General features: G+C 42.4%; 2 protein-coding genes across 2 annotated transcripts in view; both read left to right on the top strand.

Moving 5' to 3' along the window:
* The window catches only part of grid2ipa (glutamate receptor, ionotropic, delta 2 (Grid2) interacting protein, a), a gene marked incomplete at both ends in the record, with an annotated part of 138,565 nt that overhangs the window by 15,038 nt on the left and 101,741 nt on the right, over positions 1–21,786 (top strand). The window contains 3 exon segments of the mRNA XM_083779093.1: positions 5,495–5,748; positions 7,953–8,288; positions 19,897–20,051. Of these exon segments, the coding sequence (XP_083635219.1) occupies positions 5,495–5,748; positions 7,953–8,288; positions 19,897–20,051 (745 nt within the window).
* Positions 12,445–16,389, top strand: LOC310869569 (tripartite motif-containing protein 16-like; the record flags this gene model as incomplete). The annotated part of the gene is made up of 2 exons (XM_083780381.1): positions 12,445–12,680; positions 14,978–16,389. The coding sequence occupies exons 1-2, from the start codon at positions 12,446–12,448 to the stop codon at positions 16,387–16,389; spliced, it is 1,647 nt and encodes a 548-aa protein (XP_083636507.1). The 5' UTR covers position 12,445.

Genomic DNA, 21,786 nt, shown 5'->3' with positions numbered 1-21,786 from the left:
CCCGTGGGCCGCCAGTTGAATAACACTGCTCTGCATCCTCCCGGTGGGGGCTCCTCACTGGCAGGTGAGAATAACACTGCTCTGCATCCTCCCGGTGGGGGCTCCTCACTGGCAGGTGAGAATAACACTGCTCTGCATCCTCCCGGTGGGGGCTCCTCACTGGCAGGTGAGTCGGTACAGTTGAATAACACTGCTCTGCATCCTCCCGGTGGGGGCTCCTCACTGGCAGGTGAGAATAAGGGCCGATTCATACTCCTATTTTAGAGCCGAATAAAAGTCGGTTCGGCGCTGTAGAGCCTACAATTTGACGTCATTTGAGGTTCGGGGGGCGGGTACCGTCCTAAAGTCGGCTCTTCGGTGCTACTGAAAATTTCTGACGAGCCGAAATCATTTCGGCACTAGAGCGCCGAAACAGCGGTAAAATAGGAGTATGAATCGGCCCTAACACTGCTCTGCATCCTCCCGGTGGGGGCTCCTCACTGGCAGGTGAGTTTGTAGTCTCGCGTAGCCAGACTACTCTTCCACAATCTCAGAATGCTACATAGAGTCTGGAACTACACCTCCCGAAATCCGAGTAAAGGAAGCTGCCATTTTCCGTTCACGGAAATATATTTTAAAATATCTTTACATTTCCTTTTCTGCTATAAGCAAAGACAAAACGGAAGTGGGGAGGCTCCACTTCCGCTTTATATTTTACTCGTGACAGCTCTTCCGTTGCTCCAGACTGTATGACGGAAGCATTTGGAAATTGCGAGAGGCAACAGTCTGGAAACGCGAGACTAGTACAGTTGGATACAACACAGATATGTGTGTTTGGGGAGGAATTCATTGCAGGGGTCACTATGACACCTTAACCACTAGTACTAGTGGTTATCAAACATTTTATTTGCAAGGACGGACCCCACGGGTCCATTTGGTTCCATCTGTACACTCTCAGAGTTACAGGCCTGTTATAGTCATTCAGGGCTAGCGTGTATCTAGTAATAGGACGACTAAAAAAAATAAAATAAAAGTAATTGGATAAAACCGGTATCCCGACCTGTTTATTAAAGGGTGGGCACAAAAACCCTCTACAGTAGCAATGGTTGAAATATAGTTTTTTACTTACACACACATTATTAAGGTCTGCTGATGGTAATGTTTGACAATGTCTCCCCCCACTAGACAGGACCTGTCACTGAGCATTCATGTTTGAAGAATGATGGGGTCATTCTACTGCACTCTTCAACCAGTACACATTGTTGCCATGTCTGCTTATTAAAAGCAACTTTGGTCTTGTGTTTCTGTAAAGTCTCTTGTTAAATATTTGTGGTTATTGTTTTTTCGGTTGTTGGTCTTGTTTTTAAAGTGTAGTTGGTGCTCATTTGCGTCCTGAATGTTGTTTGAACCGTTTTCATGTCAAGGACCCCTAAATGAACATGTAATTGTCCGATGAACACCACCTGGAAGTATTTTGCGCCCATACACGATTTGTGTGTTTTTAAAATGTTTCAAAAATAATTCCACATTATTTTCAAGATTGTTTTGAAATTGCTATTTGAAAATAACCGACCGATAGGCTATAGTATAGGTTTAAAGTGCTCTTTGTCTAGGTCACTTCTTTTGGGCTTGTTTTCATAAAACGCAGGTTGCTTGCTTCTCTCGCAAAATCTGGCAGCTTACGAACAATCCGCCAAGAAATAAATGTCCTGTTAAAGTCCTAAATTGTATTAGTGTTGAACAAGATGTGCTTATTCTGTACTTATTATTATTATTATTATTATTATTCTGTACTTCATCGGTCACTCAGTATTAGGTACAGTATAGGAGGATAGGGACACGCTGTCTTTGTTTTAGCAAAACGTATCAGTCTTAACCCTCTAAGACCCAGCGTTGCTTTTTAGCAACAATTTAATTACTAAATTATTTTCTTTTTTTTCTGTTCTTTTTTCACCTAAACGTCATCAGTGATGTTAATTGCAATTCCATTTCAATGCCATTGGTCATGATATTTGCATATAAATACCCCCCACAGAGGCTGAAATTCACACAAATAAAAAATTTCTGGACTCTGTGCAATTTTGAACATTTTTTAACCTAAGACTTTTGACCTTTACCCTAATAAAAGTAGGTAAAATAATTGTTATATATGTTTTTTTGTGATCATTAGAATGTCTAGAACATGTTTTATTCATTATTGTGAAAGATATCCCCAAAATGTAAATAATTAATTTATTATATTATTATTATATAATTATTATACATTTTTCATCAAACTTTATTTTTTTATTTTTTTTAACATATTTTTTTTGTCTCAGTCCTAGTAGTACAAAGTAGTAGTAAGGTTGAAATCTATTTTTTGCAAGTAGAAATTAATGCGGGTGTTAGAGGGTTTTAAAGGACAACTTTAGTTTTTTTCAACCAAGGTTCATCTTTTAGGTCGTTATTAGAGACAGTAAAAGATGAGGGTTATTATGTTTTCATTTGCTGCTTTCTTTCGTTTTAGCGATTTTAGCTATTTTTGACAGGGGGGGGGGGGCGGGGGCATTCGGGCTAAATATGTATTTTATATAAATATATATATTTATTTATTATTTACTAGTCCTACTAGACCCCAGGAAATTATAGCTGGCCACAAAATATGTCATGCAGGATCCACTGAATGTGAAGGAGGCCTACTGGGGGGAAGCCATACTGTGTTGTAGGCTCAAACATGTCAATGTGTCACCCCCGCCTTCACATTCCTGTGATCTTTTGTGTAATGTAATGTCATTTCCTGGGGTCTAGTAGGACTATAGTAAATAATAAAACATATTTAGCCCCCCTGCAAAAAATTGCTAAAATCGCTAAAACGAAAGAAAGCAGCAAATGAAAAAAAGTTTAACCCTCACCTTTTACTTTCTCTAATAATAACCTAAACATGAACCTTGGTTGAAAAAAAACTAAAGTTGTCCTTTAAGCTTGGAACAGACTAAACCTTTTGTTTAAAAAAAAAAAAACGTTAAAGGTATATTCAGTGATTTCACTCAAAAAACCTTAGGTTTCGTTTTTGGCTGTGGGACCCAGCCTTTCGTCCAATCAGGATAGAGAGTCAAAAACGAAACCTAAGGTTTTTTGACCCCCAGGGGTTAACTGGGGACAGGGAGGAACTCCTTATATGGCCAGCACACTCTATAGTAGGGAGGATTATCACAACAAAACAAAAAAATAAGTGATATTTGAATTAAGTGAAATCACTGAATATACCTTTAAGTTACCCATATACATATGACTGGTTGTCAAAGGTTCTTGTCTAAGGTCACCCTTGTAAATAACATTTTCTTTAAATCTATGGCACCCCTGAATTACATTGATACTTATTAGCACCCTACATTTGCGTCATATACAATAAGAACAGAGAAGTAGGAGAGGTCGCACAACTCATACACTTCATTTTAAATCTCCATAGATGGAGCTGACCTGTTCCGACATTCCATATCTTGATCTGACCTCATCACACCCTGTACACTCAAGATACCCTCCATATATGGCCAGTGCATGCGATCTCAAGCGTCTTACTGGTTTATTTTATAATATTTTAATTCATCTTAGTTCATTGTTTGTGGTGTTGTGCTGTCAAATGGACCTCTTGATAAGAAGGCAATGCCCTTACATTTGCCTTCAGCCATTGTGGCATTAAACGAATGATGTGTTGTCTTGGTGTTGTGTTGTTGTGTGAGATGTTCTGTGATATATCAGGGGTTGACACAAGGTCTCAGATACACTTGCTCATCGGGTAATTCATGATCTACTCGCCCACAGGTCCTGCCCATGAAAAGTAAATTGTCCATTATAAAATAATGGGTAACATTTTAATTACTGTTCAATGTAATACTTATTTTTGTACTTTCTGGGGCTGTGCGATAAAAGAATGTCTTCTAAATGCTATACATAGCTATGAAAATGACTGAAAACAGTACATTATAGGAAAAGGTGTTTAGACAGATATCTCGTGTTGTGTTTATAGACTGTTGCGTCCACTCTCAAACGAGCAGTTGACCATGCAGTCGGGGCAACCCGAAAGCAAACCTGTTTTATTTGCCTGCCAGGGGCAGGTGGGCCAACCCTTAAGGCCTATTCATAGTCTGGATTTTCGGTGGTGAGGTGACCATCGGACCGGCTGTAATAACATGGAGTAGTGGTGAGTAAAAACAGAGAGAAGAAGGGCTGGGGACAGCGGTGGTTTGCTCTTCACCGCGGCTCCGTGACGTCATGTTGCAGTTGCGGTGGTCACCTCACCACCGATAAATCAGACTAGGAATAGCGCTTTAGTGTCAACGCCTGTATAATGGTTGTGTTTTTCTGTTGGAACAGACTGTGAAGATGAATATCCCTGAAGGGTACAATAAAGACAATTATTATTATTATTATTATTGTTCACTTCTGTAATGAAAACATACTGACCTCCTGAGGTCAGATTGCAGAACACATCACTGCACGTTGTATGCTGCAGTCGGTTGGTTCTCATTGACATCTCGTAGGCTGCAACATTGGCATATTTTCATTTAGAAAGCCATTCTTGGTGATCCGCCTTCTTACATTCCCTCCAAATTCGACAAAGTGGTCTAAACCTCACGTCAAATGCTTGGCTATACGGTGTGAAGTACCAGCATTCAAATCCGAGGGGGGTAAAAAAAAGAAAATGTCTGGCCTTCTTTGGCCCCCTGGTGGTCGTGGAATGATTTACAGTCCAGACTAGCATTGGCTTTGAAAGTTCCCTTGAGAAGTTTCAAAAGGATCATCTTAGATGTACGGTCCAACACCTGCACATGTTTGGATATGTACACTCGCTCTATGTTCATGCCTATTATATTCATTATTTCCGTTTATATTTTGTACATCGTGCATTTTGCCCTGCTACTAAAAGATTAAGCACTGTGGTGAATTGTTGTATTTATTTCATAGGTACTTTGAGGTGTATCGTGACAATGTGTTTTTACTTAAATTAAAGGTTAATTAAAGGTTAAATACAATAAAGATGTTTTGAGAAGAGCCTGGATGTTGTCATTCAGCTCCACACACATGGTATCAATGGAGTAGCCTATAGCTTGGCCATATACTAATATCACACTGCGTAATTCACCGAGGGCAAAACATTTTTTTCTTTTTTTGCACTGGCAGATTTGCGTCTGGCCACTGCGAGGCTATCAATGAAAAGCCCTGGATGTCCATGAGAATATAAACTAAAAGTCCTCTGCAGAGGAAAGAGCTCCATTTTCGTCACCGCTAAACCCCTTATCCCTAAACTTCTTTGCCTTTTTTTTTTTTTACCATTTTTACTATTTTGAAAAACACGTTTGAATAGTTCAACTAGCCAATCTACATTGACACGTTGTGAGCTTGTAGACTGGCCATTATAGTGACTTCCTCCATCCGTTTCTCAGGAGGATATCTCAACATCTCTCTCTCTCTCTCTCTCTCTCTCTCTCTCTCTCTCTCTGTCTCTCTGTCTCTCTCTCTCCCTCTCTCCTTCCAGACCTGGGCCTGCCCGCCACCAACCAGAACTGGCCGGAGGAGTTTGGTTTCCGGCTGGGCGGCGCGGGGCCCAGCTACATCCTCACGGTGGTGGAGGGCAGCAGTGCCTACCTGGCGGGCCTGCAGCCCGGAGACCAGGTGGTGGACATCGAGGGCCAGGACGTCACCAACCTCAGCACGCCCGCCCTCATCGCCCTCGCCCAGACGCTCAAGACGGTGCCGCCCAGCATCGGAGTGGTGTCTCGCATTGAGCAGGTATAGGTCCGCTCCATTGATTGACTGACCCATTCTTGGTGTTTTAATACTTTCAGCGCCATTGCCGTTGATTAATGCCAATTGAAGCCTAATTTGAACGCTTAACGCCATTGCCGTTGATTAATGGCAATTCTACCACAGGTCGTTTCGAGGAAGCAATCTGATTGGTTGAAACAGCCTTCTAGCCGGTGGTTAATTTAAACCAGCACTGTTCACCACCTAATCAAAACAAATAATTCAGCCGCTCTGTTCTCCCAGAGCGCTAGCAAACTCGGTGGCTAGGCTAGCTATTTTATTGGGACATTTGTGGTCGTAGTGACTGCATCTGTCATTAAAAAATATATATTCTTTCAGCGATTTTCATAGTGGTAGAATTGCAATATTACACTCGAGGGTGTGGGTTAACGTGATTATTGCCACTTCAGTGATGCTTGCGGAACTCAACTCCGTCTCGTTCCTGACCGCATCCTTGTCGTGGCAATAATCACGTTAACAAAGGAAATAGAGCATGCACCTCCACTCTAGCCCAGGTGCTAGACAAAAGGCAGTACAATAGAAAAAATAGAGTCTGCAACACTGGTATGAAAAACTCAGCTCCACTGGTTTATTTGATTCAACGTTTCGATCCCTTAGGATCTTCTTCATTCCTGAAGAATAATAATCACGTTAACCCACACCCTCTCGTGTAATATTGCTGTATCTCCTATTCCTTGTCCCAGATGGCATTTTGGTCAAAACAGCGTTTCTTTATTATTATTGTTTTATTGTAAAAATGTGGCGCAAATCTTTGAATATATATTATTTCAGAGCGAACATTTTTAACTCAAATTCTTGCTTCTGAGGGGTTCCTGGAATAATATATTTTCAGATGGGGGTCGGTGGCCAATTATATATCATTTTTGGGGTCCTTGACATGACATATTGACCACCACTGACGTAGAAACATAGGTATTTCATAAAACTGTCGAAGAATGATTTTTCTTTATTTCAACGTCAGGCCTAAATGGGTTTCATACATCACCAACATTTTTATTATTTGACCTGGCTTAGACCTGGCTTTGACATCCATCCATCCATCTTCAACCGCTTATCTGTAGTCGGGTCGTGGGGGCAACAGCTCCACCAGAGTTGTTCCAGACTTCCCTCTCCAGAGCAACATTATAGTGACTTCCTCCTGGGGGGATCCCGAGACGTTCCAAGGCCAGTGAGTGAGTCGATTGTGTTTCCTCCAACTGCGCCTTGGTCTTTCCCGGGGTCTCATAATAAATAATATGACATAAATAATATGACAAAAGAAGGATTTCCACGTTTCCGATGTGCTTCCCAACTTCACAGCCATGTAGGAATTTGATTGCATTAAACAACGTTAAACAATGTCAAACTCACTTTGCATGTTGCTTTGCCACTCGATTTGCCGGTCGATGTGCCATTCACTTTAAGCATGCGCATACCCTCTATAGACTTTTGCACGGGACCAAAACTAGTGGAAATAGATGTACAACGTGCTGCTTCGCGCCATGTTGTGAGCTTGTAGACCGGCTATTTTCACCAATTCTTAATTATTTTTATTTTTTAAACACTATCTCTACCGCTAGCTGTTAGCATGAACCCCAGCTCCAGGGGCCAGTATACACGCTCACTTTAATAAGACATCTTTTGAAACATACAGTATATATTTTAAATGTAGGAAAAATAAAATAGGATTGCGTCCGTGACCCAAATATCAAAATGGGTCTCGTCAACCCAATGTTTGGGAAACCTACAGTCCCCCTATACAATTTGACGATGAAGAAAAACAGTCAAAGTATATCATGTAAGAACGAGCTTTAATCTTTTCCACCTCCTCCTCCTCCTCCTCCACCTCCACCTCCTCCTCCTCCTCCACCTCCTCCTCCTCCTCCTCCTCCTCCTCCTCCACCTCCTCCTCCTCCTCCTCCTCCTCCTCCTCCTCCTCCTCCACCTCCTCCTCCTCCTCCTCCTCCTCCACCTCCTCCTCCTCCTCCTCCACCTCCTCCTCCTCCTCCTCCACCACCTCCTCCTCCTCCTCCTCCACCTCCTCCTCCTCCTCCTCCTCCACCTCCACCTCCTCCTCCACCTCCTCCTCCTCCTCCTCCTCCTCCTCCTCCTCCTCCACCCCCTCCTCATCCTCCTCCTCCTCCACCTCCTCCTCCTCCTCCTCCACCACCTCCTCCTCCTCCTCACAGACCAACATCAACCCGGGGCCCGACGGCCGCTTCGGCTTCACCATCGTGGGCGACAGCCCCCTGATGGTGGAGGACTGCATGCCCAACGGCCCCGCGGGCCGCCAGGGCCTCCGGGCCGGCGACTACGTGATGGAGGTCAACGGCGTCCCCGTCAAGCAGCACGACGCGGCCGCCGCCATGATCAAGGCGGCGCAGGGCCGCCCGCTGCGCCTGGGCGTGCTCAGCATGGCGGCGCGGCGGCCCAAGCGCCTCAGCAGCAGCATGAGGGTGCTGTCCCAGAGCACGGACCCCATCAGGGAGAGCCGCGCGCAGAAGGCCCTGGAGTTCAACCAGAGGGTGAGTGTTCTGTCAGAAAGGCCCTGGGGTTCAACCAGAGGGTGAGTTCTGACAGAAAGGCCCTGGAGTTCAACCAGAGGGTGAGTGTTCTGTCAGAAAGGCCCTGGAGTTCAACCAGAGGGTGAGTGTTCTGACAGAAAGGCCCTGGAGTTCAACCAGAGGGTGAGTGTTCTGACAGAAAGGCCCTGGAGTTCAACCAGAGGGTGAGTGTTCTGACAGAAAGGCCCTGGAGTTCAACCAGAGGGTGAGTGTTCTGTCAGAAAGGCCCTGGAGTTCAACCAGAGGGTGAGTGTTCTGTCAGAAAGGCCCTGGGGTTCAACCAGAGGGTGAGTTCTGACAGAAAGGCCCTGGAGTTCAACCAGAGGGTGAGTGTTCTGACAGAAAGGCCCTGGGGTTCAACCAGAGGGTGAGTGTTCTGTCAGAAAGGCCCTGGGGTTCAACCAGAGTGTGAGTGTTCTGTCAGAAAGGCCCTGGAGTTCAACCAGAGGGTGAGTGTTCTGTCAGAAAGGCCCTGGAGTTCAACCAGAGGGTGAGTGTTCTGTCAGAAAGGCCCTGGGGTTCAACCAGAGGGTGAGTTCTGACAGAAAGGCCCTGGAGTTCAACCAGAGGGTGAGTGTTCTGACAGAAAGGCCCTGGGGTTCAACCAGAGGGTGAGTGTTCTGTCAGAAAGGCCCTGGGGTTCAACCAGAGGGTGAGTGTTCTGTCAGAAAGGCCCTGGAGTTCAACCAGAGGGTGAGTGTTCTGTCAGAAAGGCCCTGGAGTTCAACCAGAGGGTGAGTGTTCTTACAGAAAGGCCCTGGAGTTCAACCAGAGGGTGAGTGTTCTGACAGAAAGGCCCTGGGGTTCAACCAGAGGGTGAGTGTTTTGACAGAAGGCCCTGGGGTTCAACCAGAGGGTGAGTTCTGACAGAAAGGCCCTGGGGTTCAACCAGAGGGTGAGTGTTTTGACAGAAGGCCCTGGGGTTCAACCAGAGGGTGAGTTTTTTTTTTTTTTTTTTTAAGATATTTTTTTGCGGCTTACGCCTTTCATTGATTTTTGAAGGGACAGACAGTATAGGCTGACAGGAAATGGGAGAGAGATGGGGGGATGACATGCAGTAAAGGCCGTGTCGGGTCCGGGAGTCGAACCCGCGGCACACTGCGACTGGATTACCAGTCCGGTGCCCAGACCGTTACGCTACGGCCTGGGCCAGAGGGTGAGTTCTGACAGAAAGGCCCTGGGGTTCAACCAGAGGGTGAGTGTTCTGTCAGAAAGGCCCTGGGGTTCAACCAGAGGGTAAGTTCTGACAGAATGCCCTGAAGTTCAACCAGAGGGTGAGTTCTGACAGAAATCCCTGGAGTTCAACCATGGGGAGGTGAGCTGCAGTGTGTGTTCATATGGTCCAGTGTTCATTTTGACAGACAAGTTTGATTCAGTTTTAGTCATAGTGTTTTGAATAAAGTTAACTTTCATTTAGTTTTAGTCGTATTTTTGTCATCTGGCTCCAAGAAATAAGCAGAAAGAAAAGCTACTGGAACACAGTATGAAAGGAGCTAGAGAGAGGGGGAGACCCCTGCTACTGAACAGTGTTGTTTTCGTCGACTAAAACTAAGACGATTTTTTTTCGTCGAATACCTTTGTTCGCGGATGTAAACTAAATGGAAACTAAATGAAAACTAAGCTATGATGACTAAAACTATGACTACATAATTATGACAATTATGACTATGACAATTTCATCAACAAATAAAAACTAGACTAAAATGTTAGGAAGGGACTCGTGGACAAGAGATCCAGTATAAGTCATTTTGCATCCTGAAAATAGCCGATCTAGAAGCTCACAACGCGACGCGTTGTGAGCTTGTAGATCGGCTATTTTCAGCAAATGTAAAAACAGTCATTACGACGGCATCAAGGCCCGACAAAATATTTTTTTGTCGACTAAATCAACTGAAGGTTTAGTCGACTAAAATCCTATGTTATTTAGTCCACTAAAACTAGACTAACACTAAAACATTCCAGGTGACTAAAATGTGACTGAAACTAAATGAACACTATTCAAGAGACTAACTAAAATCTAAATGTGCTGCCAAAAACTACTGAAAGTGCTTTAATAACAATAAAAGTTAAACAAGTCAATAATATAATCATAAGTAGTGAAATAGTCAATAAAAGTAAAACGAGTCACTAATAAAGTAAGACAAAAATAGAGTTAAAGGACCTATAACATAAGATTCAACTTTTTCAATTTCTTTTGTGTTTTTGGGGCTCCCATGTGTGTTTTCTATCCCCACAAATAACCAATTTTGAACAATCAGGCATTCATGTCATATGGGTGTTTTAATGGAAATTGCTCTCAGAAACATCTCGACTGATTTTGGCCTCATCGTGATGTCATCAATGTCACCCTACTTTGTATAATTCCTCCTTTTCTTCAGTCTTCAGTTGCAAATTTGCATTTCCACTTTGTTTACAATGTCCACCATTGTTGATTTTCCAAGCTGGCATGGAATGGAAACAAGCCTGGTGTTATCTAGCATGAGTATTATAATGACTCAAATATTAAATAATCTGCATATCAGCACCCTCTCCACCTCAGGACAGTGTGGTACTGCAGCTAAAACTGCTTTCAAAGTCCAGAAAGAATTGACAAGGCCTGGTTATATCAGAGTGGTGATTGAGGCTCAAACCATTAGAAATAACTTTGAGGGACATAGACAATATGATTATTAGATATTAAAAGCAGTTTTAAAATGCATGTTATTTGCGCTTTAATATAAAGCAATCAATATTTAACCAAGCCGGCTATGGAAAGGACTGTATGGAAAGTTTTTAACAGTTTTATAGGTTAAAGATCAAGTTTATTTATGTCCCAAACTGGACGATTAATTTTACAGCGGATGTCATAAAGACAGTACACACAGGCCCCTTTCATTTTGCACCAGGGTTGGACCGGCCCGGTTCTTAGTCCATGAGCCAGAGCTCCACAATTAGAACGTTAATTATGAATTAAGTGGGCAAAACATGCCTATATTAAATTGTTTATAGGATCAATATAAGTAAATTAATATACGATAACCCTTCCACAGGAGTAGCTTTTTCATATTTATCACACATTTTGTTATTTTCATCTAAGGTATGATAGGTGAATAGGTACAAATTGAATTATTAGTTATCACCTTGAAACTTCCCCAGTTGATTAGTTACAAGACAATGATTTATTGTGCCTTTTAATTAGGCATTATATACGGAAATACAGTGGCGTGCACAGACATTTAGAGGGGCAGGTGCTCAAGTGAAAACAAGGGAACCTTGTGCAGCGCGTGGAACCGGCCGGTTGCCTTAGTGTGAAATTTATACGTAGATTTTGGGGCCTAAATAATATATTAGAAGCTTTTTATCAAGAATTGATCAATGTCACCATGGTCCACATACTGTACACTGTAAAGGACACATTACCAAAAGGGCAGGGGGAGCTCTAGCACTGTTGAGTTAAAACTCGTGAATGGATAATGGATCTTCTACAAGACACCTCAGACCTCAGACAACTACATCTCCCAGAGTGCATCAGCTGCAAGATGTGCTGCTGGTGCTCATTTGGCTGATTGAACACCTGTTAAAGGCTGGTGGTGGTGGTGACACTCAAACAACTAACAAACAAGCAAGCTGAAGCTCTACCCAATTTACAATTTAGGCATTTAGCAGACGCTCTTAATCCAGAGCGACTTAAGATATGTTTATTGTTTGGCATTGTTGTTAAAACCTTGTTTCCTTGTTTTTCGAAGGTTTTCAACCTAATTGAAGAACAAAATAATATAGTCAACAAAAAAATAGGTCAACAAAAGGTAATATAGACGGACCTTGAACCCTGAGTCAGCAAATTCCTGCCACGTACGCCTATTCTTATCAGCCCAATAATTCAAGGGACAAGGTTCATTGTGGTTTTGTCTGTATGAACCAATTGGAAAGGATCCCTCAGCTCATGTGACCTCTGAGGAACCAGTCTGACAGTGTATTGTCTTTACCTAAAGCTGGTATGCGGGCCCTACCTCCTTCCACCTCTGAGGAACCGACCAGAAAGAAGCTCTCATATAATGACATGTGATCTCTGAGGAAATTAAGCCAACCGTAACTTATCAGTCAGTCAGTGTGACAGTCATACAGTCAGACGTACTGAAATGGCGCAGCAGGGAGTTCAACTGGACCAGGAACAGTTGAGTTGTTCTATCTGTCTGGATCTACTGAAGGATCCAGTGACTGTTCCCTGTGGACACAGCTACTGCAGGAGGTGTATCGAGGGATACTGGAACCAGGACGATCAGAGAGGAAGGTTCACATGTCCACAATGCAGACACAGCTTCATCCCAAGACCTGTTCTGAAGAAAAACACCATGTTGGCTGAGGTGGTGGTGAGTTCTCTAAATACAGTAAATACAGCTCAATGTCTCGGATAGACGTTGACAAAAAACTATATTTACGAGGCAGCGGAGTCATGCTGGCTCCTATAGAGCACCGAAGTCCTGTCATAACTCGCTCATCCCCTCGATTCCCCTGGTTCACGGAAGTAATTCCTCTATGGAGAATAACATGGGTTCATCTTAAAATCGTTTCATATAAGCGTTGTGGTCCGAAAATAAACAAGCTCTCTCTGCGTTATTGTCAGGGAGGTGTCTCTGTATCGTTTGCAACAGTCAGTCACTCATATGATATTCTGTTTCTAGCGAATATGATATTCTGTTTCTAGTGAAAATGTAACTAATTCAGTAGCAGTAACAATTGCGTTTTCTCTCAGTCATAGTACAGCAGATAATAGGAACGATCTTTCACTCTGTGATACAAGCGTGAAATTTGGCATGAACATGCCTCTGGGTCACCTCTTTATCTTTTTTAACCGAGCCAACGGAAATTCCAAAATGGCGTTTTGGAATTTTTCAAGATGGCCGCCAAATAAAAAAGGCCTTTTGTGGCGGTTCTGGACAACCGTGGGTGCGGCCGACTCGAGACCAGGCACTGCACTCCCTGTGGGTGTGTGGAACGTGTGTGTCGAATTTGAAGTCGGTGGGGCGAACGGTTCTCGGGTTACGTGGATTACAGATGTACACACGCACACAAAAATCGTGAAATATAGAAGATCATTGGAACGGTTGTTCACTTGGTGATACAAGCATGAAATTTGGCATGAACATGCCTCTGGGTCACCTCTTTAACTTTTTTAACCGAGCCATCCAAGAATCCAATATGGCGGTGCTATTTCAAGATGGCCGCCACATCTAAATGTCAGCCTATGTCTACATTTCTTACAAATTTTAGGAAAAAATTCACCATTATAGATGGATAGATAGATAGTTTTTTTTAATATATATTTTTTATTCTTTTTTTATTTTTTTGTTATTATTTTTAGTTTTCATACTGAAAATGGTAGCATGTTAATGCTAACTTAATGCTAACATGGTAGCATGCTAATGCTAACATGGTAATATGCTAGCATGCTAACATAGCATGCTAACATGATAATGCTAACATGCTAGTGCTAACATGCTAACATGATAATGCCAACATGCTAATGCTAACATGCAACATGCTAACATGCTAGTACTGACATGCTGCTAATGCTAACATGCTAATGCTAACATGCTAATGTTAACATGCTAACTTGCTAGCATGTTAGTGTTAACATGCTGTTAATGCTAACATGCTAATGCTAACATGCAACATGCTAGTACTGACATGCTGCTAATGCTAACATGCTAATGATAACATGCTAATTTTAACATGCTAACCTGCTAGCATGTTAGTGTTAACATGCTGTTAATGTTAACATGCTAATGCTAACATGCTAACATGCTGATGTTGATGCATGTTAGCATTAGCATGTTAGCATTAGCAGCATGTCAGTACTAGCATGTTAGCATTAGCATATTGGCATTATCATGTTGGCACTAGCATGTTAGCATTAGCATGTTAGCATTATCATGTTAGCATGCTATGTTAGCATGCTAGCATATTACCATGTTAGCATTATTATGTTAGCATTAGCATGCTACCATGTTAGCATTAAGTTAGCATTAGCATGCTACCATTTTCAGTATGAAAACTAAAAAAAACTATCTATCTATCCATCTATAATGGTGATTTTTTTCCTAAAACTTGTAATAAATGTAGACATAGGCTAACATTTAGATGTGGCGGCCATCATGAAATAGCACCGCCATATTGGATTCTTGGATGGCTCGGTTAAAAAAGTTAAAGAGGTGACCCAGAGGCATGTTCATGCCAAATTTCACGCTTGTATCACCAAGCGAACAACCGTTCCAATGATCTTCTATATTTCACGATTTTTGTGTGCGTGTGTACATCTGTAATCCACTTATTTGTTCATGCCAAATTTCACGCTTGTATCACCGAGTGAAAGGTTCTCTCACAATATGGCTGTTAGCCGCTGTACTAGTCAGTTGATTATTCATATGCATATAGGCCTATGAGTGAAACTGTGTTTTTCAAACACAGTTTTTATATGAGGCGATCTAAAATCCCCCTATGGGATTATAATGCAAATAAAAAGTGCATGAATCTGTGGATTTGCGCCCTCTACCGATATTGACGTCGGACTTCTGTGCTCTATTAGTTTATCAAATATAGTACATAGAAATTAAATGTTTTTTTTTATCAGATTCATATATATATATATATATATATCAATTTATCAACAGGACTCCAAGCTGCACCTCCTGAGCACTTCTACGCTGGACCTGGAGATGTGGCCTGTGATGTCTGCACTGGGAGGAGACTGAAAGCTGTGAAGACTTGTCTTCAGTGTCTGGTCTCTTACTGTGACACTCACCTCCAGCCTCACTATCAGTCTCCTGCCTTTAAGAAACACAAGCTGGTCAAAGCCTCTGGTGAGCTTCAGGAGCACATCTGCTCTCGTCATGATGAGGTGAAGAAGGTTTTCTGTCGTACTGATCAGCAGTGTATCTGTTGTCTGTGCTCCATGGATGAACACAAAGGTCACGATACGATCTCAGCTGAAGCAGAACGGACTGAAAGACAGAAAGAGCTTGATACGAGTCAGCAGAACATCCAGCAGAGAATCCAGGAGAGAGAGAAAGACGTGAAGGTGCTTCACCAGGAGGTGGAGTCCATCAACCACTGTGCTGACAGAGCAGTGGGTGACAGTGACGCCATCTTCATTGAGCTCATCTCTTCCATGCAGAGAAGACGATCTAAGGTGAGGGAGCTGATCAGAGATCAGCAGAAACGTGAAGTGAGTCGTGCTGAAGAACTGAGGAGGTATGTGGAGCAGGAGGTCACTGAACTGAGGAGGAGACATGCTGAGCTGGAGCAGCTCTCACTCACAGAGGATCACATCCAATTTCTACAGCATTACACCTCATCCCTCTCAACGATCAGTGGATCTACACACCCAGTCAGCAGCAATGTCCGTCCTCTGAGATACTTTGAAGATGTGACTGTGGCCATGTCTAAGATGAGGGACATTCTTACAGAGGAATGGACAAACGTCTCAGAGACAGTGAAAAGAGTGGATGTTTTACTGTCTGCACCACCAGAACCCAAGACCAGAGCTGAGTTCTTACAATATTCACGTCCAATCACACTGGATCCAAACACAGCTCATCAACGACTACTGTCTCTGTCTAACGGGGACAGAAAAGTAACGCGGAGTAAAGTCTCTCTCAAACAACATTATCCTCCCAGAGTGTTGCAGGTTCTGAGTAGAGAGGGTCTGACTGGGCGCTGTTACTTGGAGGTAGAGTGGACAATAATGTTATTTGGCAGTGTTTCTGTAGCCGTCTCAGATATAGATATCAGCAGAAAAGGTGATACATGTGTATTTGGAGACAGTGATAAATCATGGTCTTTACAATGTACCACAGAAGGTTATACTTTCAGACACAGAGGCATTGATACTCCCATCCCAGGTCCTGTGTCCTTCAGAGTAGGAGTGTACCTGGACCACAGTGCAGGTACTCTGTCCTTCTACAATGTGTCTGACGACACCATGACGCTCCTCCACACAGTCCACACCACGTTCACACACAACCTCCATGCTGGATTTAGGCTTTCACCTGGAGACACTGCTGAGTTGTGTGACCTCAAGTAGATCATACTTTTGTTGCGTCTCTCATGTCATGAGTCCAGCATAGTTTCCTTATCTTGTTTTTCTCTCAGCGTGCGTTGAGCTCGTAGATCAGCTATTTTAGCTGTGTGTCCTATGTTGTTGTTAGCAATAACATTTATATTGTTCTCTTGTATTCATACGCATCATTTGTCTTGTTGTGATGTAATCATTTTATGGAGTTGATAGAGTAGAACAGAAAGGCATTGTCGTGAGCGTCCCTCTTTCTTAGTCAATATAAACCATTTGGCTAATGTTTTATGACAAATGTGTATGGTATAGCCTGTTGATTATACTTTTGACGCAGTAAGCTTATGTTTAATTTAATTTGATCTATATTAAACATGTCTCATTAAATTGCGTTTGTAAATGTGCATATAGCCTACCCTGTATATTGGTTTGTTCACGGTTGAGGTAGCCTCGGCACTGCAGGCTTTCATTTCCGTTTCCGGGGTAGAAAAGAATATTGGTGTTTGCATTAAAGGAGAATTCCATACTAAAAGGCTTTCTTACCTTTCTTTGTAGTTGTTACGTCCCCATCAAAGAGGTGTGTTATTTTGTGCAAAAGCTCCTTATTGGCTATTTCCCCTACCATAAGCCCTAAATGAATTGCATTGAATTGAATGGGATGTATGGGGTGTTGTGCTAATTTGCTTATTTCCATCGCTCAAAATTATAATTTTTTTGTATATATCCTCTCTTCATAATGTAAATAATAACCCAAGCGGCACAGTTTACTACTTATTTCGATGGAAATAAGTGAATTAGCACAACACCCCATACATCCCATTCAATGCAATGCAATTAATGTAGGGCTTATGGTAGGGAAATAGCCAATAAGGAGCTTTTGCACAAAATAACACCTGGACCTCTTTGATGGGGACGTAACAACTACAAAGAAAGGTAAGAAAGCCTTTTAGTATGGAATTCTCCTTTAAGATAATCTGGGGTCCCGACCCACAGTCTGAGAACCATTGCTCCAAGTCATTGTACATATAAATGTTGTGAAAAGTTACATTCAATAATGATGTTGTGAATACAATGACAGATCACTAGTGCTCTGTTCTTCTTTTCCAACTATGTGTGTATAGGAAGGTTGACACAAACGTTTAATCTAGTCTCTGCTTCATATGTCGGTTAAGACCCCTACACTAGATAGGCTTTTATTACAATTTGTAACTTAAAGTTTTCAAATAGTCGTAGTGGAAATTTTAATATTTTCCTCTGAGTAGAAGTAAAAGTACTGACTGACCGTAAATACGGTCAGTATATTAAATATAGGTACTTGAGTAAATGTACTATATTACTGTACTGTATTATGTGCTCTTCTCATGTGGATTCTTGGGGATAAACAGACCAACAGAATGAAGTGTGTATATGTGGTATAAGTACTAGTACTCATACTCTACTCTGCTGTCCCCTTCGGCCATCATCAACACCCAGTTATTGGTCTGGCTGTCTGAGTAGCAACGCAACTCATGTAACATTCCTGTGAAATTATCATAATCATACATGCATACACACACACACACACACACACACACACACACACACACACACACACAGCACAGTTTGTATATAGTAGTCTTGTGGGAACATTTCAGTACGGCAGATTAATAAAAGCAATTTTTTGTACGTGTTCATATTTAGCCCTCACCCGAAAGCCTGAATCGAGAATTCATTCTCGATTCATTGCACAGCTCATGAAAATAAAATAAAATCACATCTCAAAATATTTCACGCGACCACTAAAATAATTGTGTTTTAACCCAGAAATGTCGACCATCTGAAAAGTATATTAATGTATGCAGTGAATTATTGGTCTGGGCTACTTTTGAACAAATTATTTCATCAATGTGGCATGGAGGTGATCAGCCTGTGGCACTGTTGAGGTGTGATGGAAGCCCAGGTTTGCTTTGATTACAGCCATGAATTCCTTTGCATTGTCCAGTCTTAAAGCACAAATAACATGCATTTTAATACTGCTTTTAATATTTAATATCATATTGTCTATGTCCCTCAAAGTTATTTCTAATGGTTTGAGCCTCAATCACCACTCTCTGATAAAACCAGTACTTGTCATTTCTCTCTGGACTTTGAAAGCAGTTTTAGCTGCAGTACCACAATGTCCTGAGGTGGTGGGGGTGCTGATATGCAGATTATTTAATATTTTAGTCTTTATAATATTGATGCTAGATAGGCTTGTTTCCATTCAATGCCAGCTTGGAAAATCAACAATGGTGGGCATTGTAAACAAAGTGGAAATGCAAATTTGGAACTGAAGACTGAAGAAGGGGAGGAATTATACAAAGTAGGGTGACATTGATGACATCACGATGAGGACAAAATCAGTCGAGCTGTTCCTGAGAGCAATTCCATTAAAAGCACCTATATGATATGAAAGCCTGATTGTTCAAAATTGGTTATTTGTGGGGAGAGAGAACACATATGGGAGCCCCAAAAACACAAAAGAAATTGAAAACGTTCAATGTTATATAGGTCTTTTAACCCATTCTGAACGGGCACCCATTTTGGTGTCAGCATCATGTTATGCTTTAGCTATTTAAAAATAGCAGATCTACAAGCTCATATCGCGCCACCGAGTGGCGCGATACGAGCTTGTAGGTCTGCTATTTTTGAAAAATCGAAGAGCGACTGACATTTCTAGAATCTGATCTCAGGTCAGAATGGCTTAATCAGACCAGTGCGTGTGTCCAGTGGAAACCTCGTATGAATCTGATCTCAGGTCAGAATGGGTTAATCCCAAACCACACCAAAGGGTCGAGACGAGACGGTTTTAGCATTGGTCCCAGCGGTGTGACATGTCCCGTCACACCCACGTCGACCCACGTCGACCACAGTGATTCAACTGGTTCAATTCAAAGGCCAAAACCACACCAAAGGGTTGCCATGATGTGCGTCTATTGGCAACCGTTTCGTTGCAAGGAGTTGCATTAGCGACCCAGCGGTGTGGTTTCTGGTTTTTGGCTTTTTGTCTCACACCTTCCTTGACAATACAACCTAGATTCTCTGTGGGGTTCGGGTCAGGCCGGTTGGCTGGTCAGTTAAGCACAGTAATGCCATGGTCAGTACACCAGTTACTAGTAGTTTTAACACAGTAATACCATGGTCAGTACACCAGTTACTAGTAGTTTTAACACAGTAATACCATGGTCAGTACACCAGTTACTAGTAGTTTTAACACAGTAATACCATGGTCAGTACACCAGTTACTAGTAGTTTTAACACAGTAATACCATGGTCAGTACACCAGTTACTAGTAGTTTTAACACAGTAATACCATGGTCAGTACACCAGTTACTAGTAGTTTTATCACAGTAATACCATGGTCAGTACACCAGTTACTAGTAGTTTTAACACAGTAAACACAGTGGGGGGGGGGGGGTGTCCACTCAGTCAAGACGAGGGAGGGGGCGTGTCCCGGTGAAACAGAGATGCGTGATGTGTATATCCTCTCTCTCCATTGGTCAGGTGGAGGAGGTTCTGGGGGAGGAGCCAGAAGTGAAGGAGGAGCTGTTCGAGGTGTTGAAGCAGTACGCCACGGAGAGAGACGTGGACAGCCTGGCCGACGCCCTGCCCGACATCCTCACCTCTGACACGCACCAGCAGCTCATTGACAGCGTCAGGTAACCATCCACCAATCACATTGCAGTGATTGGCCATGCGTCTGATGTTGTGGCATTGCGATCTGAGTGAGACACACACACACACACACACACACACACACACACACACACACACACACACACACACACACACACACACACACACGCTTAAAACCCATTTTTTTCGACCTAGCTTTTAATCACAACCCAGTTTAATCTCCAACCTTTTCTTTTGAGCACCTCTTACCTTAGTGCCTATTATATTCATATGTATACCCACTTGACATTGATGTATTGTTTTTATGTATTGTTTTTATTTGATTGTATTGCTGTTGTTGTTTTTCTTTTTTCTTTACTTTTTTCTCGCACTTTGGTCGATGTTTTTAAATGTGCTTTATAAATAAAGTTTGATTTGATTTGATTTGACACAAACTGTACATTTTGAACAAAAGCAGAAAGCGATTTCTCTTTGGCCACTTACTAGGGCATTAAGCAACTATAGTCGACTAGTTTAGTAGTAGTAGTACTTAATAGGTAGTTAAACAACTAGTCGACGAAAGCATGAGTTCAAGTCCGTTGCTCTCCCCTTGTCCCCCATATATGGGGACTGGTGCGCTGCGACACGTTTTGAGCTTGTAGATCGGCTATTTTTGCTATATTCGAATTGTAATCCTGAATTACTGTAATTTCAAATGCCTTTAATTATACGTGTGTTGAGCATTGAGCTACTAATTTAGACTGAAGTAATTAAAGCAGGTCATGTTTGCATGTTGTGGAATTGTAAACAGCTGGAACCAATATTATATCAGTATTCTGATATTAACCTGAGGGCCACATTAAGTGAAGGTGGGGGCCGCATGTGGCCCCCGGGCCGCCAGTTGCCCACCCCTGCATTAGATGATTGACACAGGGGTGAAAATGGGTTGTAAAACGACACTTACGAATATACTCCGTCTATGGGCCGATTCATACTCCTATTTTAGAGCCGAATAAAAGTCGGTTCGGCTCTGTAGAGCCTACAATGTGATGTCATTTGAGGTTCGGGGGGGCGGGGTACCGTCCTAAAGTCGGCTCTTCGGTGCTACCGAACATTTCTGACGAGCCAAAATCATTTCGGCACTACAGCGCCGAAGCAGCGGTAAAATAGGAGTATGAATCGGCCCTAAGACTTGGCCAACCGAACCGCGCACAAAGTTCTCTTCTCAATTGTATGTATATTGTACAGTATATACTGTACACACCACATGGCCTTTTGACACAGCGGGCATATTATGCCCAGTGGGCCGACCAATGAATGGGCCAGTGGCCCCCATTTCATTGTATTTCTTATGATCATTACAATTTACAATTTAGGCATTTAGCAGACGCTCTTAATCCAGAGCGACTTACATTAAAGGTTTTATGACATTCATTTTCATTTATTTTTATTTTTATTTTTTATTTTAGGTTTTATGACCTAAATTACACCCAAAAAACCTGAACTTTGAACATTCAGTGGATTTTCTGTGGTCTGAAGTTTTCTTTGGGGTTTTTTGGGCCTTTTGAGCTACAATGAAAACAGGCAACACAGTGAAACAGTGACATCTGCTGGCAAATCCCATTGACATATATGGGATTTGCAGTAAGTGATGCCACTTACTGCCGGCAAATCAGAGCACCTGTTTGAGCCAGAAAACCCCAGATCACAGCAAATCTACTGAATGTTAAAAGTTCATGTTTTTGGGGTGCAATTGAGATTAGAAAACCAAAAAAAAAC

Source organism: Protomyctophum parallelum, assembly GCF_964188405.1.
Source record: "Protomyctophum parallelum genome assembly, chromosome: 13".
NCBI lineage: Eukaryota > Metazoa > Chordata > Actinopteri > Myctophiformes > Myctophidae > Protomyctophum > Protomyctophum parallelum.
This window is presented reverse-complemented; position numbering and strand designations above follow the sequence as displayed.